The 13,447-nt window shown below is 37.5% G+C and overlaps 3 protein-coding genes across 5 annotated transcripts; 1 reads left to right on the forward strand and 2 right to left on the reverse strand.

Moving 5' to 3' along the window:
• Nucleotides 1–97: 97 nt before the first annotated feature.
• Nucleotides 98–792, reverse strand: LOC6570122 (NHP2-like protein 1 homolog). The gene is made up of 2 exons (XM_001996320.2): nucleotides 626–792; nucleotides 98–560 (listed from the first exon to the last, which is right to left on the reverse strand). The coding sequence occupies exons 1-2, from the start codon at nucleotides 626–628 to the stop codon at nucleotides 180–182; spliced, it is 384 nt and encodes a 127-aa protein (XP_001996356.1). The 5' UTR covers nucleotides 629–792; the 3' UTR covers nucleotides 98–179.
• An 820-nt stretch (nucleotides 793–1,612) lies between these two features.
• LOC6570121 (40S ribosomal protein S21) lies at nucleotides 1,613–2,236 on the reverse strand. Its single transcript, XM_001996319.2, has 4 exons — nucleotides 2,183–2,236; nucleotides 2,057–2,110; nucleotides 1,768–1,959; nucleotides 1,613–1,694 (listed from the first exon to the last, which is right to left on the reverse strand). The coding sequence occupies exons 2-4, from the start codon at nucleotides 2,104–2,106 to the stop codon at nucleotides 1,685–1,687; spliced, it is 252 nt and encodes an 83-aa protein (XP_001996355.2). The 5' UTR covers nucleotides 2,107–2,110; nucleotides 2,183–2,236; the 3' UTR covers nucleotides 1,613–1,684.
• Nucleotides 2,237–2,709: 473 nt separating this feature from the next.
• On the forward strand, nucleotides 2,710–11,506 carry LOC6570120 (ankyrin repeat domain-containing protein 29). 3 transcript variants are annotated; one of them, XM_001996318.3, is made up of 5 exons: nucleotides 2,710–2,892; nucleotides 5,266–5,588; nucleotides 7,960–8,070; nucleotides 9,823–10,119; nucleotides 10,189–11,506. In XM_001996318.3, exons 2-5 carry the CDS (start codon nucleotides 5,577–5,579, stop codon nucleotides 10,717–10,719), a joined length of 951 nt encoding a protein of 316 aa, XP_001996354.1. In that variant the 5' UTR covers nucleotides 2,710–2,892; nucleotides 5,266–5,576; the 3' UTR covers nucleotides 10,720–11,506. The 3 variants fall into 3 exon arrangements, with proteins under 3 accessions (XP_001996354.1, XP_032597784.1, XP_032597783.1); XM_032741893.2 differs by lacking the exon at nucleotides 2,710–2,892 and adding an exon at nucleotides 3,637–3,687; XM_032741892.2 differs by lacking the exon at nucleotides 2,710–2,892 and adding an exon at nucleotides 3,710–3,759.
• Nucleotides 11,507–13,447: the final 1,941 nt, after the last annotated feature.

Here is a 13,447-nt window from a genome sequence, read left to right on the forward strand (position 1 = left end):
GTGCTCGTCTATCGAACACTTCATGGTATCACCGATATTGTACCAACAATTATTAATAAACAAATTAAAACGAATGCCTATATTATATGGGAATATGTATTACAAAAAATACACTATTTTTTTTTTTATTAATATTACAGTTTACATATTTGTACGGATTTCGAGAGTCGCCTCTCAACTTAAACTAACAGCCTTTCAATTTCTTGCTGTATGGAGGTAATCTGCGATTTCAGCTGACTACCCTCGTTGGTGGTCACAGAGCAGGCCACAATGGGCCTGGACACGCCGCAGGCACGTCCCAATGCCTGCTTGGAACGCACAAACACATACGGCACATTCTTGTCCTCGCACAGCAGCGGCAAGTGCAACAGAATCTCGATGGGCTCCGTATCGCCAGCCAGGACAACAATATCAGCCAAGCCGCGATTCAGTGTCTTGGTTGCCTCGTTGGCTCCCTTGCGCAGCTGGTTGTAGTTGAGGGCCTGCTGCAGCAGATTCATTATCTTGGCGGTCAATTGGGCATCGGCCAGTGGGAATGCTTTGGGATTCACTTCCTCGGTCTGCCAAAAACAAAGGTGTTTATAATTCAAAAAATATTTACTGCTAGTTTTGCATGCACACTTACCATTTTGGTGATTTTTGTTATCTTTTTTCTGTGTAGATTTCGTCAAAAACTTAAATGCAACCTCTCGGCCTGTGTGCTTCACTGAGGGGCAGAGTTAATATTAAAACGTTTGCAGAAACACGTGCGTCGTTGGTTTATTTCTGCTGTTGCTTAACACTGAAATTGTACCACTGTCGTACATGGTGGCAACACTGCTTGCTATATATCGATAAGATTGTTAGCGTACCCTGCTCATACCACGAAAGGCGGGCAAAACGGGACTAAGGAAAGGAGAACCTTAGAAGAGCAACGCATTTATAAAAAAAGGTTAAAAACTGGCTGCAACGTAAACTTACTACTTGTGAAATCATTAAAACTTTAAAACCAATTAAATAATTTGAAAATATGCAATTAATTGGTTGCTCAAAGCCAAACAAAGTTCATTTGCAGATATGCAATGTAATTTAATTGAGTCTTGGGATATCCTGATACTTTCGGAATTGATGTCTTCTTCGTCCAGCTGAGATTCAGGTTAAAACCATGATGGCAAAGTTTAACATTTGGACGGTCGAATATTGTAACCCAAATGTGTGTAGCAAAAATTTTAGAAACAGATGTTTATATCAATTTACAGACCCAGGTCCAGACTATTTTGCAGTCCGTTTTTAGTCCATTTTTATGCATCTATATATTATCTGCTTAGTGGTCATAGTTAATGCTCTAACTCAGCATCACAAACAGTCATATTTCTTCACTCGCTGTCGCATAATTCCCTAATATTTTAGCATGTCTTGAGAATCTGCTTTGGCAGAATCTTGATTCCAATCCAAATTCATTTTTCAAATCGTGAATTGCGAGCTTCTGAAAATGCTGTTCCTGTATTGATCATCACCTTTGAAGAATTATCCTCAGCCGGAAAATTCAACAGAACTGCAGTCAGTTTAATTCCACTTTGAAGGACAACAGTTACTAGGCCATTATTTATTCCAGTTTAAAACAAAACATAAATTACGTGGGCCTTACGTTAAATACAAAAGGAATTCACTTTATTACCAATTCATGTTCTTGTGTGTACATTATTTAAAAGTTCCTGCAAAACAATAACAACAAGCAGTTAGTCATATGCCGTTTTAGGGGATTTCTAGACAATTCTAGACACTCACTTGGTAATGAGGCCATCCTTCTTGGCCAGACGCACAATGCAATCGTCGGACTCGCCCATGCGACGGATCTCACCACAGATGGCATAGGTTTTGGTGCCATCGGTTTGGCGGCCGGTCTCGGGATCCACAACAACAATGCTCAATTGCACGGAGGCGTGATCCTTGGCGTGGATGATTCTGTTTGATGCCGAGCTGGAAGCAAAACATAACAACAACAAAAACAGTTATCCAATTGGACAAAAAGAGCTACAGCCGCCGCGGGCGAAACACGTGTTCATTCTACACTCACCATTTGCGGGGCACGTACAAATCAACATTCTCACCGGCGTCGTTCTCCATTATGCTGCAATGCAAGGTGTACCATTTTATTAGTATTTTATGCACTTTTTTAACCGAATAATCGAATTTTACTTACATTTTGTAATAATTTTACAAATTTGCGACCCAACACTCGTCGATGGAGGCTGAAAAGAGAAAGAGTGAAGTTGGCTGCGCTGTAGGGTTGCTCTTACGAAATATCGATAAATCAACAAAATAAGATCTGGCAATATTTATTTTGTTAATTTATTTTCGAGAATCTACAAAACAATTTTAATTACAAATTTAAAATTATATTTAGCTATTTGGAAATAATGCAATGATATTAAACAATATAAAGTGTAGTGTCATCTGCTCAGTTATTCATTTGCTTAAGCTTTCCTAAATTTTCCGCAACTGCAGCATTAATTTCAGTTTGATTAATTAATATTTCATAATTAATAATATTTATAATAATTTAATAAATAAATAACAATTTAGAAAAGCTTAACAGCAATTTTTTAAATAAATAAATTCAGTAAAAAATTAATATGTCGCTTGTTGCTGCAAAATGCATCGGTGCTATCGAGTGTATCGATTGCTTAGCTGCCGTTCATAAATATTTATTAGTCGTTTGGCAATGTGAAGAGTAGTGCTGCATTGCATCAAAATTGGCGCCGGAGCTTTCACGGCCTTAGTGCCCATCGCAAAGTCGGTAGCTGTTAGCTTGTAGTCCAACATCCATTGGATATATAGATCCAAAAATCAAAAGTTCGTGCGCATTATAAATTACATATCTGTGAACGAGCCCTTATAGTTACTTTGCATGTGAGTATTGATTTTGGACAGTCTGGCGTCGACGTCCTTGATCCGGTGTCAACGTTGATTTTGCGTCTATGGGACTTCCGCAGGGTTTTTCTTCTTCAAATTTTGCCAACTGTGTGTGTATTTTTAAGTACGTGAGGTGGGCGTGTGTTTGTTTTTAATAGGAATTAACGCGTCTGACTGACTTTATATTAACTGTTCACATGTGAAGTGAGCGAAATGAGTTTTTAACACTTGTGCCGTTATTTGGAGTCGTTGAAATGTATAAAAAACGATAAAATGAATAAAATAAAATGATAAAATGAAATAATTTTTAGTGGAATTTATTAAGTTATTATTTATGAAGTCAAGTAATAGTGTCAACATACTAATTACCAAACTTAAAATTTGTAAAATCGAAACAAAAATATTTGATTCTTCATTCAGATTCTAAATTCAAAACACGATCAGTGGGACTTAACAGTCACATAACATTACCATTTTGAGTTTAACATGAACTCTATGCTCGATCTGCAAATTGAATTCCTTTCCGTTAATTTTTGATTTTTTTGTGCATTCTTAAACCGTTTAATTGGAAACTCAATTAAATAAAGCTTAATCGAGCACATAAACACTTATATTTTGCTTGATATTAAGAGGTTAATGGCTCAAGATCCATAAATATCAAAGCTAAGCAGGTTCTGCTGTTAAGCATTTGGCTGTTTCTCTGGCTTCTCAGTCGTCTCTTAACTTTTATCGCGTTCGGTTGCCACACGCTAGTTACTCGGCCAAAAGTGTTGCGGCGTGTTTTCTTGACTTGTACGTTGCAGTCGTAAATTTCTTGAACATACCTTAGAATAGACCGGCTCACAGCCTCTTGACCTTAAGCGTGTATGTGTATGTGTGTGTGTGTGTATATGTAAATTTGCATATTATATTAAATTGAAAATGTAAATTTATGCGCTAAAAATGAGATCATTTGTTGAGTGTGATACTATTTTTAAACGTTGAACAAAATCCCATAACAAAAAAAGCATCTGCAAATAACAACTAGATGGTCCCCAGGCATTATGAACAGAAATGAAAGTGAAACCAATTGTTGAAATGAAAATGATTTTGCCCTTAAAATGAAGATGCAAAAATTGAATAAGCCTATTTTCTTTTTATTTATAATAGAAAAAACTATCAGGTGGCATAGTGTTTTTTTTTTATTATTATTATACGCTTGTGTGTAATTAGGCAGTAAATGGTTATTATTGATGATGTTGACCGAGTGATGAAAGGGCAAATAAACATAAAATTAACGACTTTGAAATTGATAGCATGTAATTGCGAAATGGCATTATTGAATTTACAATTGTTAAATGGTAAAAAAAACAACGAAATAGTTTTCCTATCAAAAGCGTATTGATAGATATTTATATCAGTTACTTGACCTAGAATAACTATTCAGTAGATTAGGAGTAAGCACCCTTTAAGTGAACCAAACGAGTTTGTTAATACACAAATATGCATTTGATATGAAAAGAAAACTAACTGAAAAGCAATTAAGATGCGCTTAAAGTTCCCCAACAAACAAAATACATAAGAAATGTGTCTAGAAACTGTGATGACAGCACCAAAATGTTTGCCCCTGCTGTGCGGCATGTTGTTGATGACGCCAGAAGCACATGTAGAAAACTTGAAGTGAAGCACTTTCTAGGTCAAAAGTTGAAAGGCAGCCAGTCAGCCCAGCGAACCCTAATGCTGCTGATGATGATGCTCGTAAAAAATTATAAAGACGAAAGAGATACTTAAAAAGGAAAAAACAAATCAAATTCAAACTAAAAGTTGTTGCATGAAATGCAATTATCAAAGCAACCCAACACAGTAAAGGCAATGCTCCCCTCCACCTCCATAGCCACGCCCACCTGTCAATTGCGGGGGCGGTGCAACGTCAATATACAAATTATAAAAAAAAATAATGATTGGCAACAACATGCAAAATTAGAATCAAATTGCATGACATTAAAGATAATTGCAGAGCTTGTGCATGAAAGGAAAGTTGACTTAACACAAATGTGTATTATTATGTACAAAATGATATAGCCGATTTGAGCCAACTTCACAGATATACCAACAACAGATACCAACTGTATTTGCTGGCCAAGGATCTAGCTTAATTCTATCCTTTCATTCTCAACACCATCAAATGATGCGAATCAACAATTGGCAATTGGATGGCAACTTTTTCTTTTCTTGTTTTTTTTTGTTTTTTTTTGCATTCTAATCGGGCAGTTGCTGGGGAAACCTGTCGATCCGGGGCAAAGCACCCCAAGCACCCTGCCCGCAATCGGAGCTGTCTGTGCAACTTAATTTTGATGTGGTCCGTGAGTTGACTTGCATTTTATTTTACAGCACTTGGACTGGGATACTCATTGGAACTGGTCGAATCGTTGGTTCCTCGATGATGATCTTTGTTGTTACTGTTGCTGTTGTTGTTGCTGTTGTTATTTGATTGGTGCCACTTGCCCCGTTGTTGTAGTTACTGTTACCATTGTTGTTGTCGCGCTATTACTGTTACTAGAAGTTGAAGTTGAAGCTGAAGCTGAAGCCGTAGCTAAATCGGTCAATGGTAACGGGCTTGTAAGCAGGTGCAACTGCAACTGCCACCAAAACAAGTGCCACAAGAGCCGAGCGGAGACAGTGGAGAGCTAAGCAATCAAATCATGTCACTAAAGGTGAGTCTGACCCATATTAAATAAAGTCACCTAACCATATTTGGCAGCTTGTCTTGCGTACAGTGGACCACTATCCAAACTCAAGAAACAATCGATCAAGTTTTCTATGACAGTCATCTATATTAACTTAATAGACAATCGCCAGAGTTTCCACAATGCTTTGCAATAAATAGTTGGATTTTGTTTTTATATAAATAAATTTATTTCTCTTTTTATATTTAGTTTAATTTCTAACTTATAATTTTATATTAGTTTAATAGCTGCTGACTGTAATAAATAAAACAATATAAATTATTTAATTTTACCTTCATAAATATATTTGAAATATTTGGTTTTAGTTTTTGTTCTAATCTTTACTCACTTTTCATTCTATGAGCTGCCCAAGAAGCTGTCTAACATTTATCAGCGTTTTATTAATTTACTTAGTCTAGTTTAGTCAGTTAAATGACTATGACCGCTATTAACTTGGCTAAACAAATAAACATTTAACATTTATTCATTATTTTGCACTCTTTAAAGATGTTGTTTATCGCTCTTTGCGCTTGTTGCCATTTATTCTTGGCAGAGACAAGGCTGATAAAGTGAACACTTGGTTATTGAAACCAATGGTGAAATATCAAGTCAAGAGACACACTTGCCACACAATAGTGGCACACAAGCCTTGCCTGTTGCAAGCCTCGTCTAACGATTGTCTGTAGCCCCACAAGTGCCTCTCACCTGCTGACATTTCAGTTTGTCTATAAATATTTTAGTCATCATCATCAGCAGCAGAAGCAGCAGCAGCATCATCATCGTCATGATCATTATTATGTCAGCGGCAACTTGAGTGATGTCATGTGCAACAACTTGTCTCTGCGGAGAGCGACAGAGAGAGAGGGGGGTTTATTGTGTATATGGCTTATCTGCTATTACCTTTCAACAGGTGGCTTTGCACTCACTTAATCCGCTTCATTAACTCACGAGAGTTGACAGTCTTCTTCTTCTTCAAATGCTTCTGCTCCTCCATCTCTGGAAATAGTTCAAATATTTATTGTGCTCGTATTTCCTCTGAGTGCTTTTTGTTTGCACCATGCTGACCCCATCGTTAGCGCAGCAGCAGTTGATTGTGCCTTAATCCTCAATTGTCCAACCGGGCTAAAGTGAGCACATTCCTAAAATGTGTATAAAATACTTCTTTTTTTACCCTGAACCCATTCAGAATGTGTAAAAAGATTTTATTAAAGTTGGCAGTAGGAAAAATCTCCGAACCCATAAGGCATATATATTCTGGATCATCTGGATCATAAGGCATATATCTTCTGGATCATACCAGGATTCTCTGTATGCACTCGCCGATCTCAGCGACTACAGCAGCTATAGACCTATGCAATAAATATGCAATTCAAGTTCTCTAATATCAAGTTTATTTAATTGTATTGAAGACAATAAATACACAATTTTAAGCATATAGCCTTCCAGTTATTATGTAATATATATACTGCTGATTTACACATATATTATTGATATACAAATATATTTTTTCAATATTGAATTACAAACACCCAAGTTGTAGTCTCATATTGATTTTTGTACTCTTCAGTACCATAAGAAATAAGAACACTTCCGCACCTGCCTACATTTGGGTATGCAAAAGTTTTTAAAGGTAAATTTGGCAATTAAGTGTTGAATATAGTTAATAGCTGGGTTGAAGGTATCTCGTAGTCGAGCTCACTCGATTCATTCTTAATTGTTTATTTATTTTGTTTTCATTTTCATGTGGTTCTCCAATTATTAATGATCTATCAAAAATTGGAAATAACATTTAAGCTGAGTATCTTTTGTTTATACGTAAATGTTCTAAATTGAATTGCCTTTTATGCGTATTGGCTTAATTTGTTTCTACACTTGTCTAAACAATTATTTACATCAAAATGTAGGTCTTCCAACGTGTGTAACACTTTTGGTTAAGGTAGACAATGCTGAGTTGTCCACTTACGGGTTAACATTCACACATAAATCGTCCGATGTCGATGCGTCCCCAAAGCATTGTAAAAATGCACTCACATCCGCTGTTCAAGTTTCAGTTTTTGTCGGTCTCCGCTGTGTGTGCTGTGTGCTCTGCCACTCTGTGCCACTAATTACTGCAACATTTGCGAGTGAAAACTAATTCCCTTCATTAATGTTACTTAAGAGTGGCGCCCGCCAGCCAAACAAAATGCTCTGTGTGGGTTGTGTCAGGTTGTTTGTTGGGTGTTCAGGTTGCCAACTGAACTGTGGGGAGCTATTCATCAGGCGGCGCCGCTCTTTTTTTGACAGCTGCCAAAGTTGCATTTGTTAAATCATTTGTTAACATTTGTTATTTGTTGTTGTTGTTTTGTTTTTGTTTTTGCAGAAGGAAACGCCCTCCGATGTGATGTTGCATCTGGCAGCGTTGCGTGGCGATGTTGTCGAGCTGCAACGTGTGCTCGACAGCGGCAAGGTGCATGTGGACTGCAAAGATGAGGTGAGTGATGCGATATAATCCATACGTGATTTAATTGTTTATTTAAAACCGATAACAGCTGCTATCTATAATATATAGCTGAGGTTTTTTTGATTAATTATCTAGTTGAAAACCTCGATTTGCTATCAGCTAAGAGTTTAGATATCTTAAATTAGTTCAATGGAATAAAGAGAAGCTGGAGAAGGTGGAAGCTGGAAGCAGAAATTAAAGATTGGAAACGAATTGATAAGAAAATGTTTAATGTTTTATTGCAAATGAAAAGCTGGCAGCTGAACTGAAATGAATGATTGGAAACTGAAGTCAGTCGTCACAAAACAAAAAAAATATACAAAAATATATTACATTAAAGAACAAATAAAATTTCAAAATCAATTTAAATTATGATAAGAAATATGTGTAAAATATTTATAGGATAGCTGGGATTTGTTTAACAAACAGTAGTTTATTATTTGAAAAGTGCTGTATCATTATCTTAACTGGTTTAATCAAATAATCAAACGTTCGCAAGCCGCTTGAATTGTTTAATTGAGCGTTGAATGAATTTAACGGCAATTACGATTTGTTGTTTTCACCAGTCACAGCTGAATTATAATTAATTGTTTGGTTTCGTTTAGTTTCGTTTCGTTTCATTTCATTTCGTTTCGTGTTTGCTTGATTTGCATGCAGTCGAGCGAAATCGGAGCGAAAATCGCAAATCTCTGGCGAAATGTAAACTGCAGCGGCTCCCACCCCCAAAAGTGTGCTGTTTTGGAGGAGGAGGAGGAGGTGTGACACAGTCACGTAGCTGGCTGACAGTCAGTTCTCTGCCCTTGTATGTGTGTCTGTGTGTGTGTTGAGCATATGGCCAGCAGCGGCGATGCACCGGTATTTGTGTACAGCTGCTCCCCAAGTGAAATTTAATTTCAGTTTAATTCCGTTAAATTTTTCGTTTCTTTTTCGATTTTGTTTTGTTTTTTTTTTTTTTGCTTTTTGCTGTACGTGTTTCGCTTTGGCTGCACATTCTGGCATCGTTGCCAATCGGTGCGTACTTTTGTGAACAAAGTGTTAAGTTGTCTTTAACTTGTAATTGCATTTTATTTATTTATTTTTCGTTTTGTTCATTTGCTCTTTTGTAATACACATTTACGAGTGAATTTACGCTTGGAAGATTTATGCTTTTATATTTATGTCATAATTGTTGTTGCTAATTGTGCAATATGTAATAATTTGGTGTAAAGCGTATCATTTATAAGAAAAGAGTATTTACAAAAAATAAACAATTTTGAAAAGTTGAAAGTACATTTAAAATATATATATATAGAGATATTTAGACCTAAAGAATTATAATTTGTTCGCGATGGATAAGTGAGGGATTTTAATAAAATTTTAATTTTCAATTAATATGTTTCTTTAATATAATATAGGAGAAATTTTAATTCTAAATTATTATGTTACTTTAATATTTATCTTATGATTATGTTACTTTAATTTCAATATATTGCATTTTTTATTTTTTAACAACTTTTTTACAAATTGTGTACGGTTTTTAGTGCACATTAAATAAATAAATAAATAAAAAATATATTTATATACATGCCTCAAAATATATAGTTTTTTTTGTTGAATAAGTTTCTTTAATTAGGGCAATTATTATTGAATCAAAACTTGACAATTATGGAATATAGTTTTTAGTTTTTATATATAGTTTAATAATAAATAGTTGCTTATTTAGTAGTTAATAATTGCTTAATTAAATTTCGATTCAATTTTTAGGACGGCACCACGCCCCTTATTCTGGCGGCAGCTGGCGGACACATCCATTGCGTGCTGGAGCTGCTGGAGCAGGGCGCTGATTTGAATGCCCGCCGCTCGACGGGCACCACGGCCCTCTTCTTTGCCGCCCAGGGCGGCCATTTGGATGTGGTGCGAATATTGCTGAAGGCGCGCGCCAAAGTGGACACGCCCTCTCTGGACGGGGGCACGCCCCTCTTTGTGGCCGCCCAGGGCGGGCATGTGAAGATTATCAGAGAACTGTTGGACTGCGGCGCCGATGTGAATGCCAGCATGAAGGTTAATTTCCAGGCAACAAATTCAATTTTGTTTTTTTAATTTAATGTATTTATTTGTGGTCATTTACAGGATCGGGCCACGCCCGCTTTTATTGCGGCTCAGAATGGGCATCGGACTGTGCTGTCGCTGCTGATCCTGGCGCACGCATCTATGGACATCAAGCGGATCGATGGTGCCACGCCGCTGTGGATAGCTGCCCAGATGGGGCACGATCACATCTGCAAGGTGCTGCTGCAGAATGGCGCCAATATCGACACGGTGCGTTGTGATGGCGCCACGCCTCTGTTTAAGGCCGCCCACAAGGGGCATGCCTCCGTTGTGACCGTGCTACTCAAGTATCGCCCCAATTTGGGTAAGCTGCCCAACGGCGAGTCGGCGCTGCATGCATCGGCCATGTTTGGTCACATGACTGTCTGCAAGCAGCTGGTGGCCGCCGGCAGCGATGTGCTGCTCAAGAATCAGGACGGCCTGACTGCAATGGAGCTGGCCCACCACGAGAACTACACCTCCATCTGTGAATATCTGCGGGAGCGCATGCGTGACGTCATGCAGAGGAACAGCACCACGATGGCCCTGGCCAAGCTGCGCCTGTCGGCGTAGAGTCCGCCAGAGATCGGCTCGAATGAATGACCAATCAAATCCTACCCTTCCCCATCAAAAGTACCTCCAATATGCACAACAAGTTTGTTTATTTCCATCACTTTCTCAATTTACAATTGTTAAACTGTGAAACAGAGTTCGAACTGCAAACGCATTGCATCCATAATTTGTCAGTCGTTTCGCGTAAATAGGCTATTTTGTAAATTTCATAAGCATATTTTATATATATTTAAGTATTACGTTTGTGTTCCCCAACTGACAATTGTTTAATTTGACTTCATTTTGAATTGGTTGTTGAAAAATTCTCCATTTTTAATTTAAGAAATTCAATATTATTGTCAGATGATCGGGGAAACTCGCTTATCGCATACACATTTCACAACTGTTAACAATTTATTCATATTGTACATACGTTTTTGAATAGATATGGCCAAATCGGAATTATCTATTTATTGTTAAGAACTCTGTGACACAAAAGTTGTTTTTTCATTTTCTTGTAGAATGCAATCAGAGTAGCAAATAGCAGAAAGCAGTAAAGAAAAAAGCATCTTATATATCCAAAAATATGCCCAAGCTGAGCAAGGGATATATCACCTATATATACATATATATATACTTGGATATTATATCATTACTAAATATGTATTTATTAACTTACAATTGGAGCTTGTATTTGAATTTACGATTACGATTAACTGTAGTACTTACACACATATATACATACATACATATATATATGCTATGAAAACTGTTAACATGGACCCACTGTCGTCCTTCTGTATATACAAATATATTAATATATACATATATATATATATATATATTATATTATATTTATGCATTCACGTATCCCTAAGCAATTGTTAACAAGTGCTTTATGTTTATCCGCCTTTTCGTCTTATCTTAATTAGCTATACACATATTTTGTCTTAATTAGCTATTAATTCTAACAAATGTTTTGTGGTTCATATTGTTTTATGCTCATGTAAATTAAATGGTAAATTATCTCAATGAAAATTTTAAAATTTTTATTGTTTTGACGGTATATCGTATGTTACTCACTTAACGAAACTGTTACCGATCTGTTAAGCTGATTATGTTATTGCAAGCAAGTTCACACAACCACATTTAGTCTGGACACCATCATTGAGTGCATTTGACGGTTTTAGCATTAGGCAAACATTTCACGAGTTTCGCATGCAGTAATACGTCTGTGCTAATTAACAAACACATAATGTATGTGCAGTGCGAAAAAACAATAACAACAATTGCAACATATATCTGCAGTGGCAACAACATTAACACACATTGCCGCTCAGGCTAATGTGTTCCCATACAGTTTGGAGTGCACTGTGCGAATAAAGCACAGTTTCAGTTGCATTGTGCAATCGCAGACAGCAAATGCATTTGCAAGAGGGCTGCTATAAGAGTTACTGAAACAATTTAAAAGTTGAGGAGTGAATAAAATATAAGAAATAAAATTAATTATTAATCAAGTAGATATGTGTGTAATACACATAGGAAGCCCAGCTCAAATGAGCGACTGATTATTTTTTTTTTAGCCGTTTTCTGTTCGCTGTAGTTTTGTAGTTTGGTGGAAATGGCCCCAACATGTTGCCAATGCGAATGAGCTGGCAGCGCCAACGGTTTCGAGTGAGTTTGTTCAGCGTTCAGTTCGTTTTTTCTCATCGTTGCGCGCGGACGTGGAGACCGCCGTCGTCTCTCTTGTCTTTTTCCATTTCGGTTTTGTGTGAGTGTGTGCGAGCGAGCGAGCGAGCGCGCGCGCTCTTTATGTGTGTAAGTCGTGCGTGCGTGCGTGTGTGTGAATCTGTTTGTGTAGGTGTGTAGGTGTAGTCGCGTGTCGTTGAATTATACAAAAGTAACAGCAGCAAAAACAACAAGAACAACAGTAACAGAACAGCAAAAACAACAACAATAGCAGCAGCAGCCCAAACGGTAGCGGCAAACCAAAAGCGAACAACTAAAAACAAACACAAAAAAAAGAAGTTGTGAAACGGAACATTTTTTTTTTTATTTTGGTGGCAAGTGTTCTACTCAATGTGGCAGGCGGGCGGCGAAAATTCTTAAACAATAAAACAGGTTTTGCACTGTATGGCATGTGAGCGGGTGGGGGAGAGCCAGAGAGGCAGGAAGAGAGCGAGAGAGAGCACAGCAAGTGACAGAGAGAGAATCGCCAAGCAGAGAACAATTTTTTGCAATATTAAGTGCAAAACTGTTTGATATATTCTGTGTGCATCCTTTGCAAGGTCTTTTTAAATGCAAGCTAAAAAAAAACCAAAAAAAAGAAGCAGACTTTGATTAATAGCGCACTTTAGTTGCATTGGGAACCTGTTTCCAATGCGCTCGCAATTTACATATGTATATCTTGATTTGCTGCAATCAATCGGAAAGCCGTTACTTCTGCGTTGCCAGGCCAAATAGAAATTCCAGGCAGCCAGGCAGCAGCTGCCCCTACTCGCCGCATCCCCTTCCACAGTAATTCCACAAAACAGCTGAGCTTTTGCAGTCGGGCCCCTAGCAACAGCGCAGCAGAAGCTTCTCAGCTGTGCAGCCGCAGCGCAGGCGCCAATACAAAAACACACACACACTCACACATGCGCACACACGCATACAGACGCTGACATGTATGGCTATTACTGCAAATTGCATTGCTGCCATCTCTCTCGCACGCAGTATGTGCTGTAACACATGCCGGAAAACAATTTTT

The sequence above is a fragment of the Drosophila grimshawi genome, unplaced genomic scaffold (genome assembly GCF_018153295.1).
Source record: "Drosophila grimshawi isolate 15287-2541.00 unplaced genomic scaffold, ASM1815329v1 contig_1377, whole genome shotgun sequence".
NCBI lineage: Eukaryota > Metazoa > Arthropoda > Insecta > Diptera > Drosophilidae > Drosophila > Drosophila grimshawi.

What these genes read in the sequence shown, in the direction of transcription:
- LOC6570120 (XM_001996318.3), top strand. An exon ending in ATGTGGACTGCAAAGATGAG is followed by an intron (nt 8,071 to 9,822) that starts GTGAGTGATGCG and finishes TTCAATTTTTAG; the next exon opens with GACGGCACCACGCCCCTTAT. An exon ending in ATGTGAATGCCAGCATGAAG is followed by an intron (nt 10,120 to 10,188) that starts GTTAATTTCCAG and finishes GGTCATTTACAG; the next exon opens with GATCGGGCCACGCCCGCTTT.
- LOC6570121 (XM_001996319.2), bottom strand. Translation starts at nt 2,106, where the DNA reads ATGGAGAACGACGCCGGTGAGAATGTTGATTTGTACGTGCCCCGCAAA. An exon ending in TTGTACGTGCCCCGCAAATG is followed by an intron (nt 1,960 to 2,056) that starts GTGAGTGTAGAA and finishes TTTTGCTTCCAG; the next exon opens with CTCGGCATCAAACAGAATCA.